The 25,953-nt window shown below is 53.7% G+C and overlaps 12 protein-coding genes across 12 annotated transcripts; 8 read left to right on the top strand and 4 right to left on the bottom strand.

The window, feature by feature from the left end:
- Positions 1-2,217: 2,217 nt before the first annotated feature.
- On the bottom strand, positions 2,218-4,288 carry BKA78DRAFT_113336 (uncharacterized protein). The gene has a single exon (XM_066882295.1). It carries the CDS (start codon positions 3,873-3,875, stop codon positions 2,562-2,564), a length of 1,314 nt encoding a protein of 437 aa, XP_066745215.1. The 5' UTR covers positions 3,876-4,288; the 3' UTR covers positions 2,218-2,561.
- Positions 4,289-4,512: 224 nt separating this feature from the next.
- Positions 4,513-4,761, top strand: BKA78DRAFT_232954 (uncharacterized protein; the record flags this gene model as incomplete). Its single annotated transcript, XM_066883808.1, has 1 exon — positions 4,513-4,761. A coding segment is annotated over one exon (249 nt), but the record flags the coding sequence as incomplete, so codon positions are not given.
- A 1,187-nt stretch (positions 4,762-5,948) lies between these two features.
- Positions 5,949-7,365, top strand: BKA78DRAFT_113339 (uncharacterized protein). Its single transcript, XM_066882296.1, has one exon. The coding sequence runs from the start codon at positions 6,123-6,125 to the stop codon at positions 7,299-7,301; it is 1,179 nt and encodes a 392-aa protein (XP_066745213.1). The 5' UTR covers positions 5,949-6,122; the 3' UTR covers positions 7,302-7,365.
- A 793-nt stretch (positions 7,366-8,158) lies between these two features.
- Positions 8,159-9,299, top strand: BKA78DRAFT_249889 (putative COPII-coated vesicle protein SurF4/Erv29; the record flags this gene model as incomplete). Its single annotated transcript, XM_066884514.1, has 4 exons — positions 8,159-8,325; positions 8,431-8,543; positions 8,620-9,178; positions 9,227-9,299. 4 exons carry the CDS (start codon positions 8,159-8,161, stop codon positions 9,297-9,299), a joined length of 912 nt encoding a protein of 303 aa, XP_066745212.1.
- BKA78DRAFT_113348 (uncharacterized protein) lies at positions 9,187-10,312 on the bottom strand. Its single transcript, XM_066882297.1, has one exon. It carries the CDS (start codon positions 10,187-10,189, stop codon positions 9,413-9,415), a length of 777 nt encoding a protein of 258 aa, XP_066745211.1. The 5' UTR covers positions 10,190-10,312; the 3' UTR covers positions 9,187-9,412.
- Positions 9,907-12,631, top strand: BKA78DRAFT_113333 (Inosine/uridine-preferring nucleoside hydrolase domain-containing protein). The gene is made up of 7 exons (XM_066882294.1): positions 9,907-10,619; positions 10,784-10,887; positions 10,944-11,056; positions 11,114-11,170; positions 11,223-11,257; positions 11,304-11,609; positions 11,724-12,631. Exons 1-7 carry the CDS (start codon positions 10,188-10,190, stop codon positions 12,426-12,428), a joined length of 1,752 nt encoding a protein of 583 aa, XP_066745210.1. The 5' UTR covers positions 9,907-10,187; the 3' UTR covers positions 12,429-12,631.
- A 201-nt stretch (positions 12,632-12,832) lies between these two features.
- Positions 12,833-13,342, bottom strand: BKA78DRAFT_351769 (pterin 4 alpha carbinolamine dehydratase-domain-containing protein; the record flags this gene model as incomplete). Its single annotated transcript, XM_066891237.1, has 3 exons — positions 12,833-12,991; positions 13,084-13,146; positions 13,196-13,342. The coding sequence occupies 3 exons, from the start codon at positions 13,340-13,342 to the stop codon at positions 12,833-12,835; spliced, it is 369 nt and encodes a 122-aa protein (XP_066745209.1).
- A 314-nt stretch (positions 13,343-13,656) lies between these two features.
- BKA78DRAFT_378800 (P-loop containing nucleoside triphosphate hydrolase protein) lies at positions 13,657-16,271 on the top strand. Its single transcript, XM_066892919.1, has 4 exons — positions 13,657-14,120; positions 14,189-14,803; positions 14,849-15,690; positions 15,772-16,271. The coding sequence occupies exons 1-4, from the start codon at positions 13,761-13,763 to the stop codon at positions 16,160-16,162; spliced, it is 2,208 nt and encodes a 735-aa protein (XP_066745208.1). The 5' UTR covers positions 13,657-13,760; the 3' UTR covers positions 16,163-16,271.
- Positions 16,272-16,868: 597 nt separating this feature from the next.
- Positions 16,869-19,276, top strand: BKA78DRAFT_342678 (uncharacterized protein; the record flags this gene model as incomplete). Its single annotated transcript, XM_066890400.1, has 2 exons — positions 16,869-17,421; positions 17,480-19,276. The coding sequence occupies 2 exons, from the start codon at positions 16,869-16,871 to the stop codon at positions 19,165-19,167; spliced, it is 2,241 nt and encodes a 746-aa protein (XP_066745207.1). The 3' UTR covers positions 19,168-19,276.
- A 272-nt stretch (positions 19,277-19,548) lies between these two features.
- Positions 19,549-21,487, bottom strand: BKA78DRAFT_250359 (FAD binding domain-containing protein; the record flags this gene model as incomplete). The annotated part of the gene is made up of 2 exons (XM_066884562.1): positions 19,549-20,808; positions 20,855-21,487. 2 exons carry the CDS (start codon positions 21,485-21,487, stop codon positions 19,549-19,551), a joined length of 1,893 nt encoding a protein of 630 aa, XP_066745206.1.
- A 621-nt stretch (positions 21,488-22,108) lies between these two features.
- Positions 22,109-24,290, top strand: BKA78DRAFT_368172 (cytochrome P450). Its single transcript, XM_066892627.1, has 4 exons — positions 22,109-23,720; positions 23,768-23,793; positions 23,842-23,915; positions 23,987-24,290. Exons 1-4 carry the CDS (start codon positions 22,379-22,381, stop codon positions 24,036-24,038), a joined length of 1,494 nt encoding a protein of 497 aa, XP_066745205.1. The 5' UTR covers positions 22,109-22,378; the 3' UTR covers positions 24,039-24,290.
- BKA78DRAFT_113056 (uncharacterized protein) lies at positions 24,291-25,507 on the top strand. The gene is made up of 2 exons (XM_066882291.1): positions 24,291-24,415; positions 24,493-25,507. The coding sequence occupies exon 2, from the start codon at positions 24,619-24,621 to the stop codon at positions 25,411-25,413; it is 795 nt and encodes a 264-aa protein (XP_066745204.1). The 5' UTR covers positions 24,291-24,415; positions 24,493-24,618; the 3' UTR covers positions 25,414-25,507.
- The last annotated feature ends 446 nt before the right edge of the window (positions 25,508-25,953 follow it).

Raw genomic sequence — 25,953 nt, 5'->3', positions numbered from 1 at the left:
TACTTGTATATGAAGCTGAAAACCGACTGTCCTTATTAACGCATCCTGACACATCCCGTTAATTATTCCTGTTCCGTAGCAATGTATCCCGTAAAGTTGACCGTATCAGACCTAACGGACGTGATTGGAACAGGGGAACTGCTGCCTGTACAATGCTCTTTCCGGTGATAAGCGGCCGATACGTGGGAAATAAGGAAAGTCCATATCTTAGCGCGCGAATCCATTAGAACAACACTGGGAATGCTCTGCAAGGCTTTTGAAGTAGGAGTAGGTAGGAATAGCGAATAGGCCCATTCTTTCAGTTTCGTTTTGGTGATTATTTCACTGCCGCTACAATTCAGCTTGCAGTTTTCCTACGAGATTCTGTGGTGCCATAATCGTCCTGTGTAGCTGGCCGAGTAGAAAATGGGGAGAGTGATAAGACTCTTCAACGACCGCTACTCCTTGAGGTCTGATCCGTATCTGCCTAATTGGATTAGCGTGGGCACCAAGGAGCAAATCTAGCTGCACGTAATACGTAGACCCCTCGCTTTCAGATGGCGCTGCGGAACGTCGTCGCTTCTTTCCGGCCTTTGCCGGGTACGTAATGCCTTGCTCCGCGGGCGCGACGCCCTCCCCTGACGCGGTGGACAGGGTCTATCCTGAGTTTTGTGACAAGCTTCGATGACGAGATTCTCGGAACTTGTGCTTACGCTGGCACTGGAATCTAAAATCAAGTGTGGCTCGACTGTGCTTCAGCTTGCTCTACATGTGACCTTGCATCATCAGAGAATTTGCGGTTCCGCTCAACGCATCTCGCTACATCACGAGCAGCGAAGCAATCATTGGCACTTGGCAGTCGTCGGCATGTCCGAGAACCAAGAAAACTGAAAATGCCTAAAAGTACTCCGAGGCATTGCTTGTGCCTGATTCTTAGCATTCAAGCCACACTTCTTGCACTGGCGCCACGAGGCGACAAAATGCAATAACCATAAGTAGGCTCACCAAAGTAACGACGCTTGCAAACAATAACCAACGCTAAAATTGATCACTTCATTCGACGCCGCGGACCAGCGGTGACAAGATGCGGCCAAGATATGTTTCGGACATCGCTTCATCGGAGAAGGTTGGGACATCTCTAGCAAAGGTTCTTCTAAGGTGCTTGCTAGACTTCGCGTTCGGGCTGACGAATCGTAGTAACATGCGTTCATGGCGTCCTTGCGATGGCTGGAAGGCTGGCGAGTACTGTCAAGCAGAAAGACTCTCAGATATCTGTTGATGAAGGCCAACCGCCAAGAGCGCCAGGAATATATGAATTGAAGGCGTGAGAGTTTGAAATCCGCTCCGCTGTGGCGCCAGTCAGCTTCGAATGCTGTGAACATTCTCGCATCAGGATTTCAGATCGTCCAATCACCAGACATCAATCGCCAGACAGGCAAGCAGAGACCGATCGCTTCTTGTTGGCAAGTGCCCTCAGCTTTGCGATTTGATTTTTGAGCGAGTTGAGGGCCGGCGGAGCCATGTCGAAAGGCAGTCTCAGGAGTCATGGCAGGGCACTGGTACACTTGGACCAAGGAAGCGAATGACCAAGACGCCCCGTCTCCAACAGCCAAACCCCGATTGAGCGCTGACAGACTGGTGGTCGATCGAGGACCTCCAAGGCGGTGCGGGGTGTGCTTGAATGCTCCCTGGAGTCACCTTTTTGCGAGCTCAAACGTCCAAGCCTTAGGTAGCAAGGTGTTTGATCACTCCTTGTACACTTGAACCTCATTTTCCTTGCTAAATAACCAAGTTTGAGAACACAGGGTGCATTCGAGCACCACACGTAAATCATCAGTCCACTTGTGTTAGGAAGTCAGTAGCCAAAGCCAGATTTGCGGCGCATCCCAGTATGCCCTGCTCTTGTGTTGGCCGTTGCTGTCATTGAAGCATTAAAGAAACTTGTCGAGAAAGTTTTGCAGGCCATCAAGAATGGAGACTTTTGGGATGTTGACCCATACACGATTCAACATGCTGCGTGCTGCGATACTTGACTTTGATGCGAGTCTCGGAAGTGCAGCTATGCGGCTACTGCCAGGCGTGAGATCGGGGAAGACTGGAGAACCTGTTCATGGTTGAGCAGCTGCGGAAAGCCCAGTAAGCCGGTTGCTTCTCAACGGGACGAAACCCAAATCCAACCCACATCTCTTGGGAATCTTCAATATCTACCTCTCGTTTCTCACTGAATACGGACGAGTGGCGGAATGTCGTGATCATGCTTTCAGTCGATTCCAAGGGTAACCTACCTCACGCCATGTGATGTCAACGTGAAATCAGCACTGGAACCAAGCCAAATCAGCTCACACCAACAAATCGACAGGCTTTTTGTCTACGTACCCCACTCCGGTCAACTCCAAAATTTCTTACATCCGTCATTGCCTTTCAACTCCGGCCAACTCCAAAACTCCACGGCCCTCCATGCCTCTGTCTTTGCTGTTCAACTCCGGCTCAAATGCTCCCTCGACAAAATCGATAAACAAAATCATGTCAGACACGACCATCTCATGCGCAATCCTCAACAGACGCCGGCACTACGGCAACACTCAAGCGCAATCATCATCTCTCTCCCCTCCACCTTCTCCGTCTCCCTCGTCGTCAGAATCAGCCACACCGTGACCGTCCTCTTCACGACGCGCCCGCTTCCTCGCGCGCATGCCCGGTCCGTCGGCATCGCCGTTTGCCACGTCGGCTCCAGCAGGGGCATTTTCGCACACGCCCGCGTCAGCGAGCTGCGCCGCGATGGCGGCGACGACGCTTGGGTGCGCGGGCGCGGGGGGAGGAGAAGGTGCAGAAGAAGGGGGAAGGGGCACGAGTTGCGCGGTTTGAGAGCCTGTCTGGCTGCCAGGGACGGTTCCAGGGGTGTTTCCCACGGCGCGGCTGTTGCTGGTGCTGGTGCTGCCGCCGCCGCTCATAGGCATGGACTTGGGCATGGGCATGGGCGGTGGAAGAGCGAGCGAGCAGAGATTGTCGCTGGTGTGCTTGCGCTTCTTGGAGTTGTTTGCCGGTGGCGATTGTTGCTGTCTTTGACGTGGGGGCAGCGCGGGCGGCAGGGAGATTGAGGGGTGGGCATGGTGGGAGTTGGAGTTGGAAGGAGGGTGTGAACGACCGGTAGGTGAAGCGGCGGTTTCTGTACCGCTAGGGGGAGTTGGAGGCGCAACATTGCGGTTGGGGTTGTGGTTGTTTGCAGTGTTGGCCGCGGCGGCAGCATGAGCAGCTCCATTCTGCGTCTGCGCACCAGTGTTGCCGCGCCCAGCAACAGCAGCGCCGTAAACAGCGGCAGCCGGATTTCCCCCAATGATGTTCCTGCTTCCAATGACGTGAACGCTGCAGTCGATGAGGATGTTGACAGGGCCGCCGCGCTGCGCGAAGACGGACTGGACGTTGGCCGGTTGGCCCTCCTGGACGGCAGCGGCCCGCTGCTGTTGCTGCTGCTCTTGACAAGGCAACGGGCGGTTGCCGTTCAGGATGGCAAGGATCGAGGCGGTCCAGCGCATGCTGTCCAGTGGGGCGGTGGTCAGGATGTTTTGAGAGCCGAAGACCGTGACTTTGTTGTTGATGTGTATGCTCTTTTCGCCAGCATTGGCGTCTTCTTGATGCGATTCGGGGGCTCGGGAGCGGGAGCGAGAACGTGTCGATGAGCGCGTTTGTTCGACGTTGCTGCAGAGGTCTTCATAATCCTCGTCGTCGTCATCGTCGTCCAGGGTACCTTCGGATCCGGATTCAAAAGGGGGGTGTTGCTGAGTGTACGCAGGAGGTGGAGAGGAGACATCGCCGTCTGCGTTGCGAATCGTCGTAGCGTTGTCATTGGCGTCAATCATGATCTTGTGGTATTCGTGGTTGATTGCGTTGAGGTCCATGATTGATCAAGTCTCTGAAAATGGCATCGAATCCAGTGAAGGGGCGTGAGAGGTGATTCTTCCGACAGCCAAGAATGGGTGAAGAGCAATCAGAGCAGGAAGATGATGGGGATCTAGTACGAAAAAATCGAGACGTGAGATTAAGGTTGTTATGGTGGGGAAGAAGCCAAATTATAAATGAAGTGCGGACGAAAACTGCAAGCAAACGAAACAATTACCCGGCATCAAGTATCAACACATGTAGGCATCCGTGGGCATTGGGTATCACCTCATGTTTGTCGTGCCAAGCTGACATGTTCAGATGTTTGAACAGCCACTGCTATTGTAGCGACTGCGGCGAGCGAAGCAGGTGACAATAACAGCTATTAAGCGCGACCACTGCTATTGTTTCCGCATTGAGTAACCTGGCATCGCGTGCCCAACACACAACCAATGTGCCTCTGCAGCATGGCTATTGTCTGAGACATGAACGACGCTTCTTTGTCCGACGCCGCAACGATGGTGATGCAGGTGAATAAGATGATGACTTGCGCAGCAGCAAACGGTTGTCTCGCTGGAGACACAAACTCACCCTTTCTGCCTTTGGCCGTCGATCAAGGACATTGAAGACATGGCCAATCTGAGCGCCGCGCAGCACTATCGGCAAACCACCATCGGCCAAACACTGATTGATACCCTGGACGGCCTCGTGCAGGAGCACCGCTTAGAGCCTCAGCTGTATTCTGCAGTGTTACGGCATTTCGACTGCATCATAGCCGACGTGTTTCGAGAAAATGTTCGGCTTCAGAGGAAGCGAATGAAGTTCAAGGCGCGCTGCCCAACATACCGCTTCTTTGACGACCGATGGTTCTGGCTCCTCACTCGCGCCAGCTTCAAGACTGATAGCGGCAGGAGGTTTGAATCAGAGCATGTCAAGGTGTATGCCGTTGCTGCAGACCCCAAGAACACGGCAGACAGCGAGGAAGAGACCATGTTGCACCGAAAAGGGCAGGAGAAGAAAAAGGCACGCAGGTCGAAAGCCGAGCTCCGGTAGCCAGTCAGATATGGCGCCCGTGGGTTGTTGAGCCGGTCATGAAGTGCATGGCTGGCGTGAAGCACGTGCGGTGCATTGTGCATTTCCGGATCGGGGGCGCGCCGAGCTGTGGAATGCTCCCTGGTCCAAGGGAACATTGCAAAAGAGTTTGAGGCCTCGACCAGGCAGATTGCAGGCTATGCACAGCAAGTCGAATCCTATGCACAATGAGCTGGGAGTTGCGACAGTGATGCGAAGCGACGGGTTTCAAGAGTTGAGAGGCAAGACAGAGAGGACATGGCGGGATGCGGGGAACGTCGAGCAAGCAGCAAGGGGCCCCGGGCTCAGCGCAACAACCGGAGGGAAGCGATGGAGAGGGAGGGAGGGGGGCGGCGAGGGTGGACGAGGTGGTGATATTATTGATGGTGAGAGTGAGGGACTCGGTTCTGTTGATAGCCCAGCTCCACGGCGATCAGGACACGGTGGCAGAAGTTGGAACCATGTCTGCGCTTCGAAGCAGCAGCAGCAGCGCAGCGATATTTTAATTGTTTGATTTTCAGTTCTGGCCTCTCACCACCTGCAGTCCATAGGTTGCTTTGAATCGCCGTGCCGGCGCCGTGCCCTTGGCTACCACAGAAGGAGTCTTCGTCCGTTGCCTTGGCCGCTCTGCTCGTACTCCATCCTCTTTTTATCCCCCAACCTTCGTCGGTCAGAAAAACCTTGACCTTGTCTCTCTGCCCGTCCCGTAGCCTACCTCCCTGCCCTCTTCTTTCTATTTCCTCTGCCGCTTGGGCTGGGGCGGTCAGGAGATCCAAGCCCCCCAGGAGCACACGCACCCCTGCATCTCTTCCGCGCCCTGAGCTGCGCTGCACCTCGACCACCCACATCCATCACCTCTCCCACAACGGTTCGCGCGCCGCCACTCTGCCTCTCCACCACAACTGCCAATCTGTTGAGTTGCAGACGTCCACTTCCGTCTCGCTCGCCTGCCTCGTCGGCTCGAGCCCTCTGCCCGCGCAGACCACCGTCTCTACCTCACGGTGCGAGGCCTCGCAACATCGCGCTGCTCCTCCGCTTCGCTGATCACCACCGTCCCCAACCGAGACGACTCGACCCAGCCATTGCAACTTGCACTCACCAGGTAGCCGTCTGGCCCCATCTCTAACGTCAGTTTCTCGGCATCAATGCACCCAGGCACACTTTGCTAACACGTAGTAGAACTCGCCGCTGCAATCATGGAGCCCTGGACCTCGTGGGCCTTGACCCTTGTGGCCGCTGCGGGCTTGTATTACTATTACAGCGTCAGCAATAGGAAGACTCCTGCCCGTGCCGCCCGCGCTGCCTCGTTCTCGCAAGAAACACCCGCCCGCACCACGCGCAAGCGAGACGAACCAAAGCCCAAGCGCAAGCCGGACACCGCCAGCAACAAGAAGAAGGAACAGGAGGCGGCCAACAAGACACCCACCATTGTCTCTCAGCAGGTCGTCGAGGAGGAACAGGACCAGGACAAGCAATGGGCCCACCAGCTTGCTGGTCTTAAGAAGGGCACTTCTCTGGCCCCTCCGGAGCGCAAGAATGTCCGCAGCAAGACGGTTAAGCAGCGCGCTGCCGACGTCGACCGCAGCTTCACCTCTGGCTCGTCCAACAATGGCGCTGACGCCGATGCTGAGGGATCTCCTGCTCACTCGCCCGCGCTCAATGCTGCGGCCGGAGGTGTTGCCGACATGTTGGAAGAGGCCGCGCCGGGCCCCTCCGTCCTGCGCCTCACTGAGCCCACCAACCCTGTGGTCCAGAAGAAGACGCAGAAGAAGGCTTCTCCCGAGCCCAAGGAGAGCAAGAAGCAGCGTCAGAACAGGAAGAAGGTTGAGCAAGAAAAGGCCATCCGCGAGGAGGCTGAGGCGGCGCGTCGCGTCCAGCTCGAACAGCAGCGCAGAACTGCCAGGGAAGCTCGCGGCGAGCCCGCAAAGAACGGTGTCGGTGCCGCTCCCGCCTCCAACGCCTGGACCGCCAAGAAGGAGACTACCTCCAACGGCGACGCTCCTCTTCTAGACACATTTGAGCCCAAGGCTGCCAACTCTTCCGCTCCTACCGGCACCAGCTGGGCGCGTGATCTCCCCTCGGAGGAGGAGCAGATGCGCATGGCCATGGCCGACTCTGGCTGGAACACCGTCGAGAAGGGAAAGAAGGGCAAGAAGAAGACGGCAAACACCGAGCCCGAGGCTGTTACGACCAAAGAGACGCCCGATGTTCAGTCGCTGCCCTTGACGGACACTAGCAACACTTCTCGTTCCAACACCATGTCGACGGACAACGAGGCCAAGCCGAACGGACTCGCGGCCAGCGCGGTCAACATCGACTACATGAGGGGCGAAATTGGCAGCCACCCCCAAGATTCCGACTGGGCGGTGTTGTGAAGACGGATACCCAGGGTTTAAAAAGATGCGAACAGAGGTTTGCTCAATTGGCGGACACGACCATTATGCATGCCAGCCAAGTCGTCGGACGCCGGTATAGGTGCATGAGCGTTTATATCCCTTTTCTTCAGGCGCGGGCAGGAGGCGCTTCATTTCCATTCGCTTGTATTCTGCAATAAGTTTTCTGGCTTGCGGGTCTGACATGACGAGGTGACGGAGCTTGAGTTGGGGCGGACAAATTGCGCAGAGAGTTGGGGCCGAATGGGTGGGTGGTCAGAGGGTATGATGTTATTGGGGATGAGCATGGACGGCGGCAGTGCACAGCGGGTTGGAAATCTCTGGTCATGCCTGCAAACGGGCGCGAGGGTTCAATTGGAGTAGAGAGCAGTCGTGTAGAGTAATATGCGAGCATTTTTGCGGTGACGGTGTTGAGCACATGAAAATGATGGACGTGAGGTGGTGCGGGCGGGCCTGCGGGCGGGAGAGCACCAACGGGCTTGGCGGACAAGGCATAAATAGGTACAGAATAGAGACAAGTGCAGCAGCAGTATACCGGTACCTACCTTTGACGGGCACACGCACACGATCCTTTATAAAGCTAGGCCAAGGCCCCTCTCTTGTCCGCCAGCAATTGGCCTCCCTCTCCGTTTTCGTCCCTCTCTCTGCACACGCTGCACGTCCAGTCTGCACCACGCTTCCGCCGCCGCTGCGCTCAGAGTGTCTTCTTCGAACAGCCACGTTGCGCTTCGCTCCAGCTCCCATCCCCGCCAACCTCCGCGGCCTCTTCTCGCCGTCACCGACGCCTTCTCTCCTTCAACCACGCTCTCTACCCTCCCCTCTCCACCTCTCCACCAGTCATGGCCCAAATAAGAGGCACCGCGGGCTACCACCTCGGCAACCAGAGCCCATTCGGCGGCCCTGGGCGAGCCGAAGCCACCAACGACCCGAGTCCCTTGGACGCCATCAGGGAGCAGACAAGCAAGATTGAGGACTGGCTGGACACGCTGGCCGACCCTGTGAAGCCGTGAGTGCTCCCTGCTCGTGCACGCGGCCTGCGGCCCTGCAGCAACACTGCCGGCGCGCCAGAGGCAATACAAGGGACCGTCGACTGACTGCGCATACCATGCAGATACCTCCCGGCGATTGGACGCTTCCTGATTGTCGTCACCTTTTTGGAGGATGCGCTGCGCATCATTACCCAGTGGAGCGACCAGCTCACCTACCTCAAGGACTACAGACACAGTAAGACTCGCCGAGTCTACCATCGTGAGACAATTGGCCACGAGCGAGTTGCTAACGCTACCATCTTTCAACGCAGTTCCCGGCGGCATTACGCATTTGTTCCTCATTGCCAACGTCATTGCCATGACCACCTGTTCCTTCTTCATCATTGTCCGCAGACATTCTGAATACGCAGTGGGCGGTCTCCTCGGTGTTGTCGTAACGCAAGCGCTCGGATATGGCCTCATCTTCGACCTCAACTTCTTCCTGCGCAATTTGTCGGTCGTCGGCGGTCTCCTGATGGTTTTGTCCGACTCGTGGGTTCGCAAGCGGTTTGCTCCGGCTGGCCTGCCCCAAATCGACGAGAAGGACCGCAAGATGTACTTCCAGCTCGCCGGCCGCGTCCTCCTCATCTTCCTCTTCGTCGGCTTCGTCTACTCGGGCGACTGGAGCTTCTGGCGTGTCCTTGTCTCGGTTCTGGGCTTCATCTCGTGTGTAATGGTTGTTGTGGGCTTCAAGGCCAAGTGGAGCGCCACGATGCTGGTCCTGATTCTGAGCATCTTCAACGTGCTGGTCAACAACTTCTGGACTCTGCACCCCCACCACCCCCACAAGGACTTTGCCAAGTACGACTTCTTCCAGATTCTGTCTATTGTGTAAGTGACCCGTTTTCTGCTGCTTAGCACATTGCTAACACGAGGCAGCGGTGGTCTTTTGCTCCTTGTCAACATGGGCCCCGGTCAATTCAGCGTCGACGAAAAGAAGAAGGTCTACTAAGCCCTGCGCAGAGCCATGCGCAGAGGGGACTAGCGCGGCGCACCGCAAGGTTGGGGGAGAAAGGGAGACCATGATTTTCCTTTTGTACCATGTCGAATTTCCACACATGAATCTCAGAGGCATGCTTGTTTTACTTTTTTGGGTGCAGTGCGCGCAAGATTCACACCACTTCCTAGCCGAGAGGGAAGGGAGTTCTCTGCGAGAGGACAACAAAAAGCATAGCCGCAAACGAAACGCAACGCACGACACAGGGGGGCCTTTGGTTGCGGCACGAGAGACTCCCTCTGGCGACGATAGACAGATGGACGGACAGCAGACGATTTGATGGATGAGCGATCGCGCGGGCGTACAGTACATACAATCAAACCACACGTTCTGGCACAACGACGAGAAAACAGGGAAGCAACCCTCCCGGAGTCGGCGGTGCAACCAACCCAAAACCGGCCCCCGTCTCCATCTGGGCTTAGTCCAAGTCGCGTGAAGTCTGTGGGCGATGTCGTCTGGCGGTTGGGTAGGCGGGCGTTTTTCGAGCTTGGGGCTCTTTGTATCTCTCTTTGGTTTGAAATTCTTGTAGGATATACGGAATCGAATTGGATTGAACTTCTAAGCCGCTGCATGCCGCTCATCTTCTCACACCTTGGGTTTGGTCGGTTGATCAAACCAGCTATACAATTGTCCGCACGAAGAGACAGAAACAACATGCTTCGCCCCGCGGACATGAAGCACGTCGCCCCGCGGACACGAAGCACGAGCTCTCTCTCAACTTGCCCTGCATCATTCTGGAAAGGAAGGTCAGGAGAGCTTGGGCCAATTGAATCCAGGGTGCATACGAGGAACGATACCGGGGGCCCTCCCTCTCTCTGATAACGTACCCGTCGGCGGGTGCCCATGTGGGGTCCAACATCACCATTACCTCAGTGTCCCTATACGCCAAACAACAATCAACAGCCAACTCAATTCTCCTCTTCTCCTTCGCGCCTGCCCAATTCATTTCTTCCATCTGATCCATTCAGCGCTCGAAAAAGAAGGAGAGAGAGAGAGAGAGACCAAGCGGGAACAGAGATAAGAATGGACCTCCTCTACGACGACCCCTGCTCCGACTCGGAGTGCGACGAGTGCCACGTGGAGCACCACGATCACCCGCGCGGCCGCCTGCCAGTGCGCGAGAAGGCTGGGTCGCAGGAGCAGTCGGGGAGTGACGAGTCCGGCGAAAAGAAGGATGTTGTGAAAGACGAGGAAAAGCAGCGGGCTGTGAAAGCTGGGGCTGAAAGTGCTAGTGCGAGTGCGAGCCCCAATCGCATCCTGATTGATACAGATCCGGTAAGTCGCTGTGGTGTTGAGTTGCGTGGGTCGTAGAATGCCGATTCAGAAAGTCATTTTCAATTTCTTGCCCGTCTTTCTTGGATGGTGGTTGTCGGGTTTGGTGGATGCTTCATGCAAAGATAAATTGCTCTTCACTGACCATGTGTTGGCTCTTATGACAGGGCGTTGACGACGTTCTCGCGCTGCTGCTAGCTTTCTCGGCGAAGAAGGAGGAGTTGGAAGTTTTGGGCGTGACGTTGACGTGGGGCAATATCGATGTTGTGAGGTAGGTCTGGGAGACAATTTATTCTTGCCCCTTGCAACTTTCTAATCCTAGTGCAGCTGTCTTCGCAATGTGGTCTCCATGTTCCACTGGATTGAGAAGGAAATGGCATGGAGAAAGGAGAGGGGTCAGCCGGAGGGCTTTGACACGTTGAGAAAGACAAAGCCATTCGGTACGTATGACTTTACTTTTTTGGTGTTGAACGAGATGCTCATACTGCCCTGCACAGTTGCTGTCGGCGCCCAAGAACCCCTGGCTGATCAAATCGTGATGGCTGATTACTTTCGTGAGTCCCATCTTGACACAACTTACCCAAGTAACGTAGCTCACAAGAAAAGATGGCATTGATGGACTTGGCGGGATACATTCTAGCGTGAGTGCCGTTATGCCTTTGCAATTTTTTGTCTAATTGGAGACAGCACCCACATCTCACTCCAGAAGAGACTTGGAAGGACTTGTTTGCTTCGGCGCTCTCGTCGTCCGACAAAGAAACCAGAGAAGCCGCCAAAGAAGCACAGCAACCAAACGCCATTTTCACTCCATCGAATCGCCGCGCTCATCAGGAGATCCTCCGCGTTCTAAAGGAGAATGAACCAAACACGGTCAGCATCGTTGCGATTGGACCGCTAACCAACCTTGCTCTGGCTGCCGCGGAGGACCCCGAGACATTTCTAAGAGTAAAAGAGGTCGTCGTAATGGGCGGTGCAATCAAGGAAATAGGCAATGTACGACCAACCCCTCATCCCCATTCTACTCGACATTTCATCAAGGCACCGCCTTTCAATCTGATCAAACAATTCCCAACCCCGCTCAGAGCATCGCTGAATGCTCGCAACCAGGTCACTCCCGTCTCAGAATTCAACGTCTATGCCGACAGCGTCGCAGCAGCCCGAGTATTCGCACTCACATCGCCCATCCCCTCGACCACCATGCCCCCTGTACCACCAAAAGTGCCAGAGTCGACCTCCTCTTCGCACAAATACCTGGGCCCCTACCCGCCAAATCTCTCGCGCACCCTCAAGCTCGTCCTCTTCCCGCTCGACATCACCGAGACTCACGCTCTCACCTGCGCAGACTTCACCAAGCTGACCTCGCCCCTCGTCGCTGCGTCTTCGGCCTCTCCGCTCGCAACGTGGGTCACGGCCTTTGTGCAGTCAACCTTTGCCAAAATCACGTCGCTTGCGTCCGCGCCGCCCGAAAACCCAGGCGACGTGACGCTCGCCCTCCATGACCCGCTGACCATCTGGTACGCGCTGTCCCCCGGACACAGCAGCTGGGGCCTCGCCAAGCCGGAAGGCGAGGACATTCGCGTCGAGACGAGCGGCCAGTGGACGCGCGGCATGTGCGTCGTGGACGAGCGGCTGCGCGCGCGCAGAACACACGGCCCCGAGGACTCCGAGATCCCTGGAGACGCGGGCAATTGGTTGAGTCCGAAGGCGGGTAATCGCATTTGCAGAATGGTCAAGAGTCCGGGGCCGGAGAGGTTTGGGAGGATTATGCTGGCGAGAATTTTCCAGGTGGATGCTGGGAAGGATTGCTTTTAGGGAGCTGTAGGTTGATTTTTGATGATGGCTCTGGTGGTGATGGGAGAAGTGGAGAGAATTGTAGATGGTGGTAGCCAATGATGAAGTCCATGAAAGGCGAAAGAGTTGCGAAAGAAGAGTCCATCCCAACTAGTCAAGCCCTTTCATGGCCTTTGTCCATGCGGTTTCCACGCGCGATGAAGATTTTCATGGAGATAGTGGGAAAGACTGCCTTGAGGCGTCTGTCGATCGATTGCAGATGAGTATAGTTGAAGTGCTGATGGGAGAAATGGAACAAGTTGTCGAAAGAGGAAGGCAGTAATCAGGTCCTCAATTTGCCAGCGATGTGGATTGTGCTGCTTGGGGGAAAGAACTGTGAACGAGGTTTGCATTCCAAAAAGCCAAGCTCTTTTCATCGGCTTCATCTATGCAGCCTTTCCCGTATGGCAGTTCTGGCCCTGGCCCTTTTCTACGGTCCCAATTTCTGTCGCCTGCTCCTCGCAGTACCGCGCCATGTCGATGTCCTTGGAGGAAAGACCGCGCGGCACATGCGTCGTCCAATGCACCTCGACGCTCGAAGGTTTCTTTTTCATCAGTTTGGGGGCATAAGATTGCGTGCGCTGCCTACCTTACCAGCCCAAGAGACAGGCAGGTAGACCTGGCAGGGGAGACTTACAATCGTCATGGTTGCATGGTGGCTCCTGGATTTGCTCCTCACACCAATGATGTTAAGAAAATCCTACCGAATGCAATCAGAAACAGCATCAAGTAATGTCGCGCACACATACCAGCGCCTTGGTGTACGTCTTGAAATGGAACGTCTTGCGCAGCCCCATCTCCTCCGCGTCGAGCTCCCACCCGTGCTGCTGCACGAGCGCGTCCGTCTTCTGCGTCATTGAACTCTCGTCAGAGCCCGGCGCGAACTTGGGCGCCATTGCGATGGCGCTTCTACGATACCACGATCGCTGCGATTGGTTGCTGGTGATGGGACCGCGGAAGCGCGGAGTTGCGATTGCGAACTTGGGCTGCGAGAAGCGCTGAAGACGCTGCAGCTGCGACCCAGCTGGACGGGCAATCGTTATCATCAATATTTTCGCTCTTGGTTATGCTGTAGGCTCAACGGGAGAGAGCTTGTTGTGAATCGATGTAGGTATTTTGAGTTGTGTCGTCGGCAAGCGGGAAGCGTTGCACCAAAAAGTTTCTGTTTCCATTCGCCGTCGCGACCGACCTCTGATCACTCCCTGTTTGCCAGCACAATACTTAACATGCACACTCCCCATTCCAATATGGATATGTCTCGTTGTCGTTTCTACTGCGCATTGCCAGTTGATTATCTGGCGAAAATTGTTCAAGATGAGTGTTTCAACTTCGTCCATGGCTGATCCAGCCATGCTCAAGAAGATCGACAAGCTATTCGCGTGCAACGTCGGCCATTACGTCGATCTTCCCCAGATTGTTGTTGTCGGAGATCAGTCTAGCGGCAAGAGCTCTGTTCTCGAAGGTCTAACACGGCTTCCTTTTCCGCGGGATAGCGAGCTGTGCACGCGTTTTGCCACGCAGATCAGCTTTCATCGCTCCAAAGACAAGTATGTCTCGGTATGCATCATCCCGGGCAAGAATTCGGGTCAAGATCATTGTGATGCTGTCCGCGCATGGAAGAAGGACAACTTGCCTCAGCTGAATCAAGAGTCTTTTGCAACGATCATGAAAGAGGTGAGTTGCACACAACCACAAAGGTGTTTCTAAAACAAGGTTTAGCTAATTACTGGGGTTCACCACAGGTGCACGCCGTCATGGCGCTCTCAGATAATAGCCCCGAGTCTTTCGACCTCTTCGAACGGAAGACCTTTACAGAAGACATCCTCAGCATCGAAGTCGGTGGCCCTGAAGAGCAGCATCTTACAGTAATCGATGTCCCAGGCATCTTCAAACGGGCAAACCAGGGCGTGACTACTAAAGCTGACATCGATTTGGTACAGCAGATGGTCCTTGGGTACATGAGTAATTCCAGGTCGGTTATGCTTGCAGTTATCCCAGCCAACGTCGACATTGCAACCCAAGCGATCCTGCAGATGGCCGAGGACCTTGATCCAGAAGGACAGCGGACTCTTGGGGTTCTTACGAAGCCTGACCTTGTGGATAAGGGAGCGGAAAGGACGTTGATGGAAATGGTAGAGGGTGAAAAGTATCCCCTTCGCCTGGGATGGTCACTTCTACGCAACCCGGGACAGGCCGCGATTGCAGATCCAAATTCGGACCGTAATGCAATCGAGAAAGCCTTCTTCGATTCGACCGCCCCATGGAATAGTCTTCCAAAGGACAAAGTTGGAATTGGCGCGCTCAGGACTAAGCTACAGCAGATTCTTGCGGCGCACATCCGGCGCGAGTTCCCAAAAGTAAGTCATACTCCTGGTCGTCACAACTTCACTGACACGTAATAGGTCAAAGCCGAGGTCAATAAGAAGCTGCGGGAATGCTCAAAATCTCTTGAACAGTTGGGGCCGAAGCGAGACACGGCCTCTGAGCAGTCCAAGTTTCTGATTGATATGGGTGCACGCTTCCAAGCCATTGCACAAAATGCACTTGATGCAAAATATGGGGTGGATGATGCTTTCACTGAGCATCCAGCTCTCAGGATTGCCACCCGCGTCGTTTCCCGAAACGAAAAGCTGGCGGAGGATTTCAAGAAGTACGGCCACACCTACGTCTTCGAGAAGAAGAAACGAGCGCGCGAAGATTTGGATTGTCCGATACCACCGTCCCCAGAGAACGACGACTATGCTTTGACGCCTGCACCATCTTCCGAGGAAGGGCTCAGTCCAAACAAATCAGGCTCTGAGGTTGGCTGTGCAACCCGCGTGGTAACGGCCTCCGAGGATGTCAACGACCTGCTTCATGACACCGAGTTCATTCACGCTCCTAAGCCCAGCGGCATCACTGGATGGCTGACGAAGATTTATCAAGACTCCCGAGGTTTCGAAATTGCTTCATTCGACCCACTGCTTGTCTCCACAGCGATGAAAGCCCAGTCTCAGAACTGGGACGCCCTGGCGCTTGGCTACGTCTCCGACGTGGTCGCGATCACCCACTCGTTCGTCACCACGCTGCTGCAATTCATCTGCCCTGAAAGGCATGTACGTGAAAATCTACATGCTGTGCTCGTGGACCACCTGGACGCGCGATACCGGAAGGCGTTTGACCAAGTCAAGTTCATTTTGCAGGTTGAGCGCTACGGCCTCCCCGCTACGATGAACCATTATTTCGTCACCAATCTCGAGAAATTGTAAGCTACCTCGATCGATCTTTCTTTGGTTTTGTTCGGTTGTTGCGTCCACTCTGATGTCTTTGACACTTACCGTTCCAGCCGCCAGGAGCGCATACGCGAGGCCGCTGCCGCAAGGTCTTTCTCCGACTGTCAACACGGCACTGTCGTGCGCCTTGAAGACATCACGGAAAATAGTCAGAACTTGTCCAATCAGGAGCATCTGATACAAGATCTTCACGATGTTTTGAAATCTTACTACAAGGTCGCTCGAAAACGGATTGTTGACACGCTAGTTATGTACGCTGTGGCACATCATCTCATATCTGGCCCCGACACGCCACTCCGCCTCTTTTCGCCCACATTTGTGAGTGATTTGTCAGCCGAAAAGCTCGAGGAAATTGCAGGCGAGGAGGAATTACTCAAGAACAGGCGCTCACAGTTGTTGAAGGAAGTAGCGAATCTGGAATTGGGAAGAAAGATTTTGTCTTAGATGGCTCATCCGCTATCACTCTGCTCTCTTTATTCTGCTGAGCCGGATTAGATCACCTCAAAGCAGATTTGCTTGTTTGTGTCCGGTACCAGAAAATAGAACGAACTACGTACGCCAACTTCAAAATGCCGCCATTGAAGGAGTATAGATGATCTACAAATGAATTCAACCACAACCAGATAGGTAAGATTGACATTGGTTGCAAAAGGTGTTCCTTCAAAGCTACGGGACGAGACAATTGATGCCTCAACCTGGCTGGTAACGATCAGGGGCAGTAGTGCTAAGGGATACCAAAGTATGCGTTGAGTCCAGTCTTGCGGGAACATTTGGCTCTACATGGTTGTTCCCAGATTGCCACGAAAGTACAATCCTCTCCCCCACCTATGCAGCTGCACGAGTCTAATTCCTTCCAAGTTTTGCTTTTCCTAAAAACATCACACCCGTGAAAAAGACAACGAATCGAATCTTTCGGAGACTGTTGACCCGCACGTTCCAGTATTTTTATTGATACTGTACCCTGCTTCATGCAAATCTTGGTTTCGGTAACTCTGCCAAGCGTAAGTGGTCAAGGATGAGTCGATTTTTGGGTACCAAACCATTCCAAGATGCCGAAAGCTCCCGCCGTGAAGAGAGAGGGTATATTACCAACCCTCGTCTTCCCTCCAAATCATGGACTCTCCGCAAATTCGAACTACTCTCCCACAAAATGCCGAATCGCAAAAAATCAAGCCCTAGAAGCAAAAGTTCAGACTGCGACTTAGGAGCCACCTCATCACCAGGAATGCCACGACTGGACCCACGGCACCGTCTTCTAAGCCGATTCTATGAGCCCCTGATCTTGCTGTATACTCTTGGCCAAACAAGAGGAGAGCGAGTGTCTGAATCTCGCGACGCGAGCCTGGAAAATTTGTCGGATGAGCGGCTTCGTCAATTGTTCCTCAATCATCTTGCGTACAGCTGTGATTATGAGAAAGGCGGCGATACAGTGACTGCCGTTGCACTAGAGAGTCGTCCCCAAGGTCCACGGTATTGGATCAGCGCCAATAAGGGTCCAGGGGAAAAAGTGAAGCACTTTGTCGAAGGTCTCTTGCAAGTCTTGGGGGAATTAGCTCGCAATCCGGACGACATCACAGAGAGGGACTTGTACTCGGTTGCCAGAGATTGCATCAGCTTTGGTCATCACAGGATTAAAGATTATTGGTCTCTGCTCCGACCACAGCGCCGACGATGTTTGAGGACGCTCTCGAACACCGATTCTCGTAAGCGCCTGCAAGAATACTCCTCCAATTGCCAACGATTACTGAACAACGGCCACAGATCGTAAGCTTCAGCGCTGGTTGCAACGAATTCCTTTCAACCCAGAGAATGTTTTTCAAACTTGCAAATGGGCCCACGAAGCAAGACAAACGGGTCAAATGCACGTCCTACGGGCCCACAAGGACCAGGCTCTCAGCGATGACAGTGTTCACGCCAGTCCATTCCAACTCACCAGACATTACATCGGACGACTAGGCTACCATTTTCAAGTCGCAGCCACATGCATTGCCGCCGCACAAAGACTTCCTCAACTCTTCAAAGGCTTCGAGGTCTGTTGCTTGAAAGCTGCACCCTCGTCTCACAATCTTCCCGTTGCGGACGTAAGACAGACTTTCGACAGCGTCGTCTTGCGCATGTTACCGAGTGGTTCAACTGAAGATGTGCGTCGCTACCAAAACAACCTTGTCATCATGGACCGGAAATTCAATCTCTATTCTCGGTTTTTGGCGTCTTATGAGGAGAAGAACTTCCGCCCACGGGTTCACTGCGAGCTAGCGCTCCTCGAACATTTCTACGCCAACAACCTCGAATCTTTTGAGCGAGATAAGTTCATCGGCTGCAGCAAACCGGCTTGCTACTGCTGTGCTCTTTACCTTCAGAACCATCCAGGAGGATTCGCGAAGCCTGCGTCGCATCAGAAAATTTACCTGAACTGGTGCCCACCTGATTCGGTGTTCAAGGATCCAGAGAACTCGCGCACCCATCAACATGATATTTTGAACAAGATGATTTCTTTGCTAAGGACGGAAGCGTTGCGTCAAATTTCAGACTGCAGTGGCCCAACCCGTTGGCACCCCGATTCCACAACGGGTATCACAAATTCGAGTGGTCGATTAGTAGATGGGGAGAGGTCTTCAAAAGTCGAGAAGACACAGCCAGAGAAAAAGAATAAAGGCAAAGAGAAGGAACCACGTCCATTAGTTGATAGTGAGAGAAATGAAAAGAAGAACGGGAAAAAGGCACAGCGTCCATTTGTGGACGGTGAGAGGTCTTCAAGAGTAGAGAGGACACAAACAAAGATAAAGAAAGAAGGGAAAGAGAATTCACAGTGTCCATTAGTAGACAGACAGAGGTCTTTGAAAGTAGAGGGAACACAGCCTAAGAAAGAGAAGAAAGGGAAAGAGACGGCACAGCGTCCATTAGCAGCCGGGCAGAGATCCTTGAAGGCAGAGGGGACACAGCTACAGAAAAAGAAGAAAGGGAAAGAGGCGGCACAGCGCCCATTAATGGATGGGGAGAGGTCTTTGAAAGTAGAGAAGGCACAACTGAAGAAGAAGAAAAAAGAGACAGAGAACGTACAGCACTCATTAGTGGACAGGGGGAGATCTTTGAAATTAGAGGGGACAAAACCAAAGAAAAACAAGAAAGGGGAAAAGAAGGCCCAGTGTCCATCAGTAGACAGGCAGAGGTCTTTGAAAGTAGAGAGGGCAAAACTAAAGAAGAAAGTGGCAGAGACAGAACAGCGTCCATCGGTGAATGGGGAGAGGCCTTTGACAGGACAGAAGGCGCAGCCAAAGACATATGTGGACCGTAGAGGGATTGGTGCGAGAATTCACCAAAACACCCCCGGTAAGGCTGCGCAAGACTCACCAAGTCGGAGGAGGCGGGGTCCCTATTGTTGTTGCTGCTGCGCTTTTGTTGTCGCGCTGGCTGTCGCTGCTCTGATTTTCCGGCTTGCTGGGGGATGAAGAAGAGGAACAAGAGGGCCGCGCAGGCAGTGACCTGATCACTCCATGTCAATTGACTTCTCCCTTGATCACGGACATAAGCCAACATTTACTTCAGAACATGTTGGTGTGAAAGTATGTAGTTCAGTCAAAAGCCAAGTTTTTTGCTTCCGCTTCTGACGCTCGACTTTTGAGTTCTCATGTCATTAGAACCAGATGGAACACTCTCCCAAGTGCAGTGCCGGCTTCTAGAAATGACTGTCAGCATGAGGTGGTGGTGTCGCTTCAGAAACGGCCCGGAAATACTTCACGTTATCGACGCTCAGGATCAACAATCAACGTTTGAATTCGCTAAGAACGCGCCAATATGCAACAGATCACTGACCACGGATCATGAAATACCTACAGCTGTGCTCTCTCGCCTCCTACTGTTTTGTCGACAAAGGTATCAAAGTACTCATTGAGCGCATCGACGGTTCCTGAACCTTCCACCAACTTGACAACCGCTCCGACATATCCATCCGGCCGCACGACGACAATGCCACCTGTTTCCTCGCTCAACCCCATCTTCGCATGTGCCGCCGCGCTGGCTTCCGGCACGCAAGGGTCTGTCTTGTCATCGGCAAACACCAGGTCCTTGTACCGTGCCAGCAGAGCCGGCAGCAGCTCATCGATTTCAATCTCACTCCGCCTGGCTGCAAAGACGGTGGCAAAGGTGAAGAAGTGCGAATGAGGGTTGTAGCGCTCGTGGTACGAAACCGACTCTCTATCCTTGCGCTCAAAGACAGACAGGAAGCTGTTGCGTTTTGTGAGCGCGGCAGCAAAGTCAGCCAGTGCCTTCTTCGTACGCTGCGGCTGGCCGCCAAAGACGAAAACGCGGAAAGAGCCGTTGAGCGGGATCTGTTGCTCGAGATGGACCACGTTGGCGTCGACGACACGAGTGACCGTTGCGTTGTGGAGAATACGGCCGGTGCGCAGTTTCGTGCCGTTTTGGTAGGAGAGGAAGAGCGGGGAGCGAGCCGGATGTGAGTCTGACCAGTTGAAGATGTTGGGGTTGTATGCTACGCCGTAGCCAGAGGTGAACTCGCACGATTCCTTGAACGTCTTGACAAACTCGTTTTCCTCGGCGTGGTGGTCCTTTGCGTGTGCGCTGGCAGCACCGACTTCGTGGCTTGATGGAAGCCGCGATGAGAAGAGCTTGGCGTATTTGGCATCGAAGTTGAGCAGATTCTCTGCAATGAGGCGACGCTCGGATTCGTAAGTCTTCAGGACGGAGCGTTTTGCAACGCCAGATTCAACGTAGTGGATCTTCCATGCGAGATTGGCTCCGTCGAGGAAGGCAGTGTTCATTCCCTGGCCAGCCTTGGGGCTGTGGGTGTGGCAGCAATCGCCGCCCATGAATACTCGCTCGTCAAGAGTATAGCGATCCGCAAGGCCCTGACCGATTGGGTAGACAGAGAACCATTCGACGCGATCCCACTTGATGTAGTACGGCTTCATGATTTTTTTGGCCGCGTTTTGGACCTCTTCCTCCGTCGCGGTTCTCCGGGGATTCCAGTCCGGATCTGTCGATGATGCAATCTGGATGTACAGGCGCACCATGTTGTCTTCTCGGGGAATGACCATGATGGATCCAGCGTCTGAGTGAATGGTGCATTTCATCTGCCAAAGTCAGTCGCGCTTTCCGGAACAGGACGATACGGCATACCTTGATATCCGGGAAATCGGTCTGAACAACGCCGTCCATCACACCCCAGACATGGGCAATGGGGTCCTTGTGTCGAATCTCCACACCCAATTGGTTCCGAATGAAGCTTCTTGCGCCCTCTCCGCTGAAAAGGTACTTTGCCCGCATGTTTTCCGTTGCTTCGCCATCAACATGAGCTATGCTGACAGAGACAGGGTACTCTGGGTCTTTGCCGTCGTTTTCAAATGCGGTGATGGTCCAAGGTCTTTGAATCTTGCCGCCATGCTTTTCAATGTCTTCGATAAACGCCCGCTCGATCAAGCCTTGATGCAGCAACGTTGTGAAAGGGTACCGCGCATCGATGAATTGTGGACAACTTGCCCAAGTCCCGGTCCTGAGAATGCCCTTTGCACCAGGATCCCAGAAGGCTACTTCGTAGACTTTGGCGGGATCATGGGACATTATCCTCCGCTTGAGGCCCATGTTTCGGAGCAGATCCAGTGACCGAGGCTGGATGCCATCGGCACGACCTGTGGGCGTCGGCTCTGCTCTGTTGTCTATGTGCTTGATCTTGTAGCCCCATCGCTGGAGCTGGCATCCGAGCATCAGTCCAACGGGACCGGCGCCAACAATGACAATGTCGTACTTTTCCATCTTCGGCTGCTCAGAGAGAAGAGAGAGCAAGATGGCGGAAGGAGAAGGAGGGGTATGGCCTTTTTGAAACCTCTCAAGGGGAAGGGGTTAATATGCGATCACTGCCCTATCTCACGGCAAGAGAATAAGGCAGATGGAATGCAGTGAGAGAGAGGAAACAGCGGGTGGATGGGCACGTTGAAGCCGTCATCACGAAGGAAGCTCGGCAATGTGGCGCAGAACTCATGTGGGCAGCGGTACAAAAATCGGCCATTGACGCTCTAACAAATGTTGGACCCGAAACGGTAGCCGCGAACGAGTTGTGGGTGAAAGGTGCGGGGAGCAAGGGTGCACAGGCGTCATACGGCTGCTCCGGATTATGATGTCGGCATCTCAGCCCTTGCGGAATGCGGACACGGCAACTCGTCCACGAGCCCAGCCACAACCATCTCGTCCATCAACGAATTGAAGCCACTGCTTTTGCAGCATCTCGCCCCGCCGACCAATCACACACGCCCTGTTTCGATAACTGCGATCGTCACTCCAGCCACACGCGCCTACGTCGCATTGCCTCGGCCACCGAATGTCGTTGTGACCTCGTGTTCATGTTTGCAGCGAATCCACCGAACTGCATTGGTTGGTCGCCAAGCCAGCTTACATTCGGCCAAATCTTTGCGAAACCTCAGCCAAAGAGATGCTGAAGACACGATCTGCATAAAACAGCTTGGCCTGCAGTTACCCCAGATTCTTGCATAATCCCGGGAGGATGGCTATATCCGTCCTGAAGCTTACCGAGACCCCTCACCATGACAACATCAACTCCTACCTTCCAAGTTCGGATGTGCCGAAGCAATATATCAAATGCTGGGACGCACCTGCAGAACATTCCACCGAAAAAGATTGACTTGAAGCATGGCTCTCCTCTACGACATATTGGCTGTGGTTGCAGACCACAAAATCGCCTCATCGCTTGTCATCGCCTTTACCTCCTTGGCAGCATGGATTGTCTACAACCGCGTCTTCTCTCCCCTTGCCAACATCCCCGGCCCATTTTCGGCCAGCATTTCGAGATACTGGATCACGAAGCAGTCGTGGACGGATGACTTTCACAGAACGATGATAAGGCTCCACGAGGAGCATGGAAACCTGGTCCGAACAGCCCCAAATGAGGTCAGCGTTGCAGACCTCAAAGCAATCAAGAAAATCTACGGTGCTGGCACAAAATTTCAAAAGAGTGATTGGTACAGTGTGTGGCAAGGGCGCCGCAAGTTTGATCTTTTCGCCGGCCGGGACGAGGCTATTCACGGCCAACACCGGCGGCTTGTTTCGAGAGCATATTCGATGGAAGCGCTGAAAGACCTCGAGCCGTACGTCAACGAGTCAGTCGGTCTGTTCATGAGGAAGATGGAAGAGCGACAAGGAAAAGCCGTCGATATGGGCAAATGGGTCCAACTTTTTGCTTTCGACATTATCGGTGAAATCACCTTTTCAAAGTCGTTTGGGTTCATGGAAATGGGCGCAGACGATGGTTCGTTCCGGGCCATTGAAGATGCGCTTCAGTCCGCCTCCTGGGTTGGACAAGTGCCCTGGCTCTTCTGGCTCCACGATTATCTGCAGCCAGTGATTGGGAATCACCTCGCATTGACCGCTCGTAATGGCTCTCTTCGTCAATCTACGCTCCGAGAGACAGAGGCTCGCAAAGATCGAGGATCAGACCGAAAGGACATGCTCAGTAAGCTCTTTGCAGTTCACAAAGAGAAACCCCTGCAGTTTGACTACAGCGACCTTGTCTCCATGGCCTCGTCCAACATCTTCGCCGGAAGCGATACGACAGCCATATCGACACGCGCAATCATCTACTACGTGCTCAAGAACCCAGAGGTAAAGCGAAAGCTGGTGGCCGAGATCGACGACTTCCGCCGCCAAGACAGACTCAGCGACCCAGTCACTCTCGCTGAAGCCGACAGCATGCCGTACCTCCAAGCGGTCATGTACGAAGCGCTCCGCATGCACCCCGCTGCTGGAATGACATTACCTCGTGTCGTTCCGCCTGGGGGCACGGAGATCGAAGGAACATACATCCCTGCCGGGACCGTTGTTGGCGTCAACCCCTGGGTCGTACATCGCAACAAGCAAGTTTATGGCCACGACCCTGAATCTTTTCGTCCGGAGAGATGGATGGAGAAGGGCAGCGAGGACATGCATCGCTTCTTTTTCGCTTTTGGGTCAGGAGCTAGAACCTGCATTGGACGAAGTGAGCAAACCGAACTCAAACCATTATGTTTTGCTGACGGGTTACAGATATTAGCTGGATGGAAATGTCCAAAGTGAGTAGGTCTCTGAATTGGGTGTGTCAGCGAGCTAACGTCACGCAGCTGATTCCAACGCTCTTCCTGCGATATGATCTGCAGCTAGTGGACCCAGAAGCCGAGTGGAGTGAGAGTTGCAGGTAAGAATACCTTTATCTTGGATTCAGCTAGCACTGGCTGTACCTTCGATTTATGCTTACCATTATGACAGATGGTTTGTCATTCAAAAGGGCCTCCACACCATCTTGAGCCACAGACATTAGCCCTACCATGAATACGCTTGCTACGGCCCCTCCAATGAAACAACCGGACAAGCAATGGTCCAGTAATCCTGCCTCTAAGGCGAGCGAGATTCTGAGTGCGATACTGCAAAGCAGAATGGAGGCAAAGGATAGATGGACATTTGGCGCTCCATTATCTGTCTATCTAATTGCTCTACATATGCAGCTGATGCGTTGAGAGGCGGGTCTGCTGGGTCAAAATCTCTGCATCCTAAGTTCACGAGCCCTGCAAACTGACTGCGCTAAGTAGTGAGATTCAACAAAAGAAGGGGAATGCGAAGGGAGAGTAATCAGAGACGAGCAGCTGCAGGAGCCGCATGGTGAGCTGCATGACTCTGCAGTCCAGTCGTCGAAAAAAGGTAGGTTCCCCCTGTGCCGCGGGTGAGACGGAACACGTTGGCCTGCAGTAGTTACGTCAATTCTTACATAATCCCAGGAGAAAGGCTATCATATTAATCCGTTCTGAAGCTCACCGACGCCCCTCACAACCATCATTATCTTCTATATTCTAACTTCCAGCTTCTACAAAGCAGACATTTTTGGACTCCGATCACTTGTCAAGATGGAAGAGATGCAGAAGTACACGCTTGAGCACATGTGGCGCTACATGTTCATGTCACCGAGGACTGTTCAGGACGACGACGACGAGAGCATTATCGCGGGCACGCTCATGGACGTCATCAAGGACGAGATCGATGCCATGCGCAAGCAGTATGGCGACGAACTGCTCGCCAGGGCAGACATGAACACGATGAGAGCCGCAAGGCTGGCCTTGTGCGACTTCCACGAGGCGGTGATGATTAGGATGCAGTACGACAGCTTGAAAAGCTACATGGAGTCCTGCGCGATGCAAGGTGTGCCTGAGCTCTGGGAGTCGTACTCGAAGTCCAGGATGGCGGCGCGCCGGTATGTGATGCACATGGAGCCAACGTCGCGCCGCGTCGACCGTTTGCGCGTGGATCCGATCTTGGGCATCTGCACGAATATCAATCCAGAGTGGGACAGCATCAAGGCCGCGCATAACGTCATGGTCTCGAGGATGAGACTGTATGCCAACTTGCCGAGTGATCCGCCCCCCTACAATGACGCGCTGGCGCGTTTCGAGAGGAAGGTGTGGCGCCGTCCGACCCAGGAACTGATTGAACTGATTAGGATTATCGACAACGGCTCAGACGAGGACATGTTCGTGGCCTCACGCATGTTGATGCTCCACTTCAATCAAAAGAGTGGGACTGCCCCTGAGGACTGGCCTGGGTACGCAGATGTCATGCTGGACACGATCAGGTACAAGAGCATCCATGCAAAAGGGACGACCAGAAACGACCTGTATGTGCGAAATCCAGCTGACATCCGGTAGAAGGCCCCCATCATCAGTATGTGGTCTTAATTCATTCTGCTTGTCTTGCTTTCACTCTCGGTTGCTGACTGGAAACTTTTCCGCATGAGTTTAGCATGCAACATTTTACGCCCAAGAGAGAATATTGTGTTGCAAAGTTTCCCGTATTCCCGCGATATGAAAACTTGCGAATCCGGGGTAGAACAGAATCAAAAACGTGACGGAAATGGACGAATCAGAGGGCGAGCGCATAGAGGCCAGTGCTCGAATCTTGAAGCCCGTGCTTTTCTACTACGTTCAAAGTTGCGAAGAGGTTGCGGGGTGGGCCAACTTGAGCAGACGCTAGCTTGAGGTGGGCAGGAGTCACCGAGCCTTTCAAAGTGCAGGCAACCGCTCCTCCTAGGCGTGCCAGGACCCGAGCGTCGACAAAATGAAGGAACATACAGCCCCATTTCTAGAGTATCTTGGATCGATGACGACTTGCACTTTTCCACTCAACACTTTCCACTCAGCCTCCAGCTTTTACGTTTACTTCGTACCACTACATTCTAGGCCGGAATC

This window comes from Phyllosticta capitalensis, assembly GCF_038381095.1.
Source record: "Phyllosticta capitalensis strain CBS 128856 chromosome Unknown BKA78scaffold_4, whole genome shotgun sequence".
Classification (NCBI taxonomy): domain Eukaryota; kingdom Fungi; phylum Ascomycota; class Dothideomycetes; order Botryosphaeriales; family Phyllostictaceae; genus Phyllosticta; species Phyllosticta capitalensis.
Note: the sequence above shows the minus strand (reverse complement) of the source record. Positions and strands in the feature narration are given on the sequence as shown.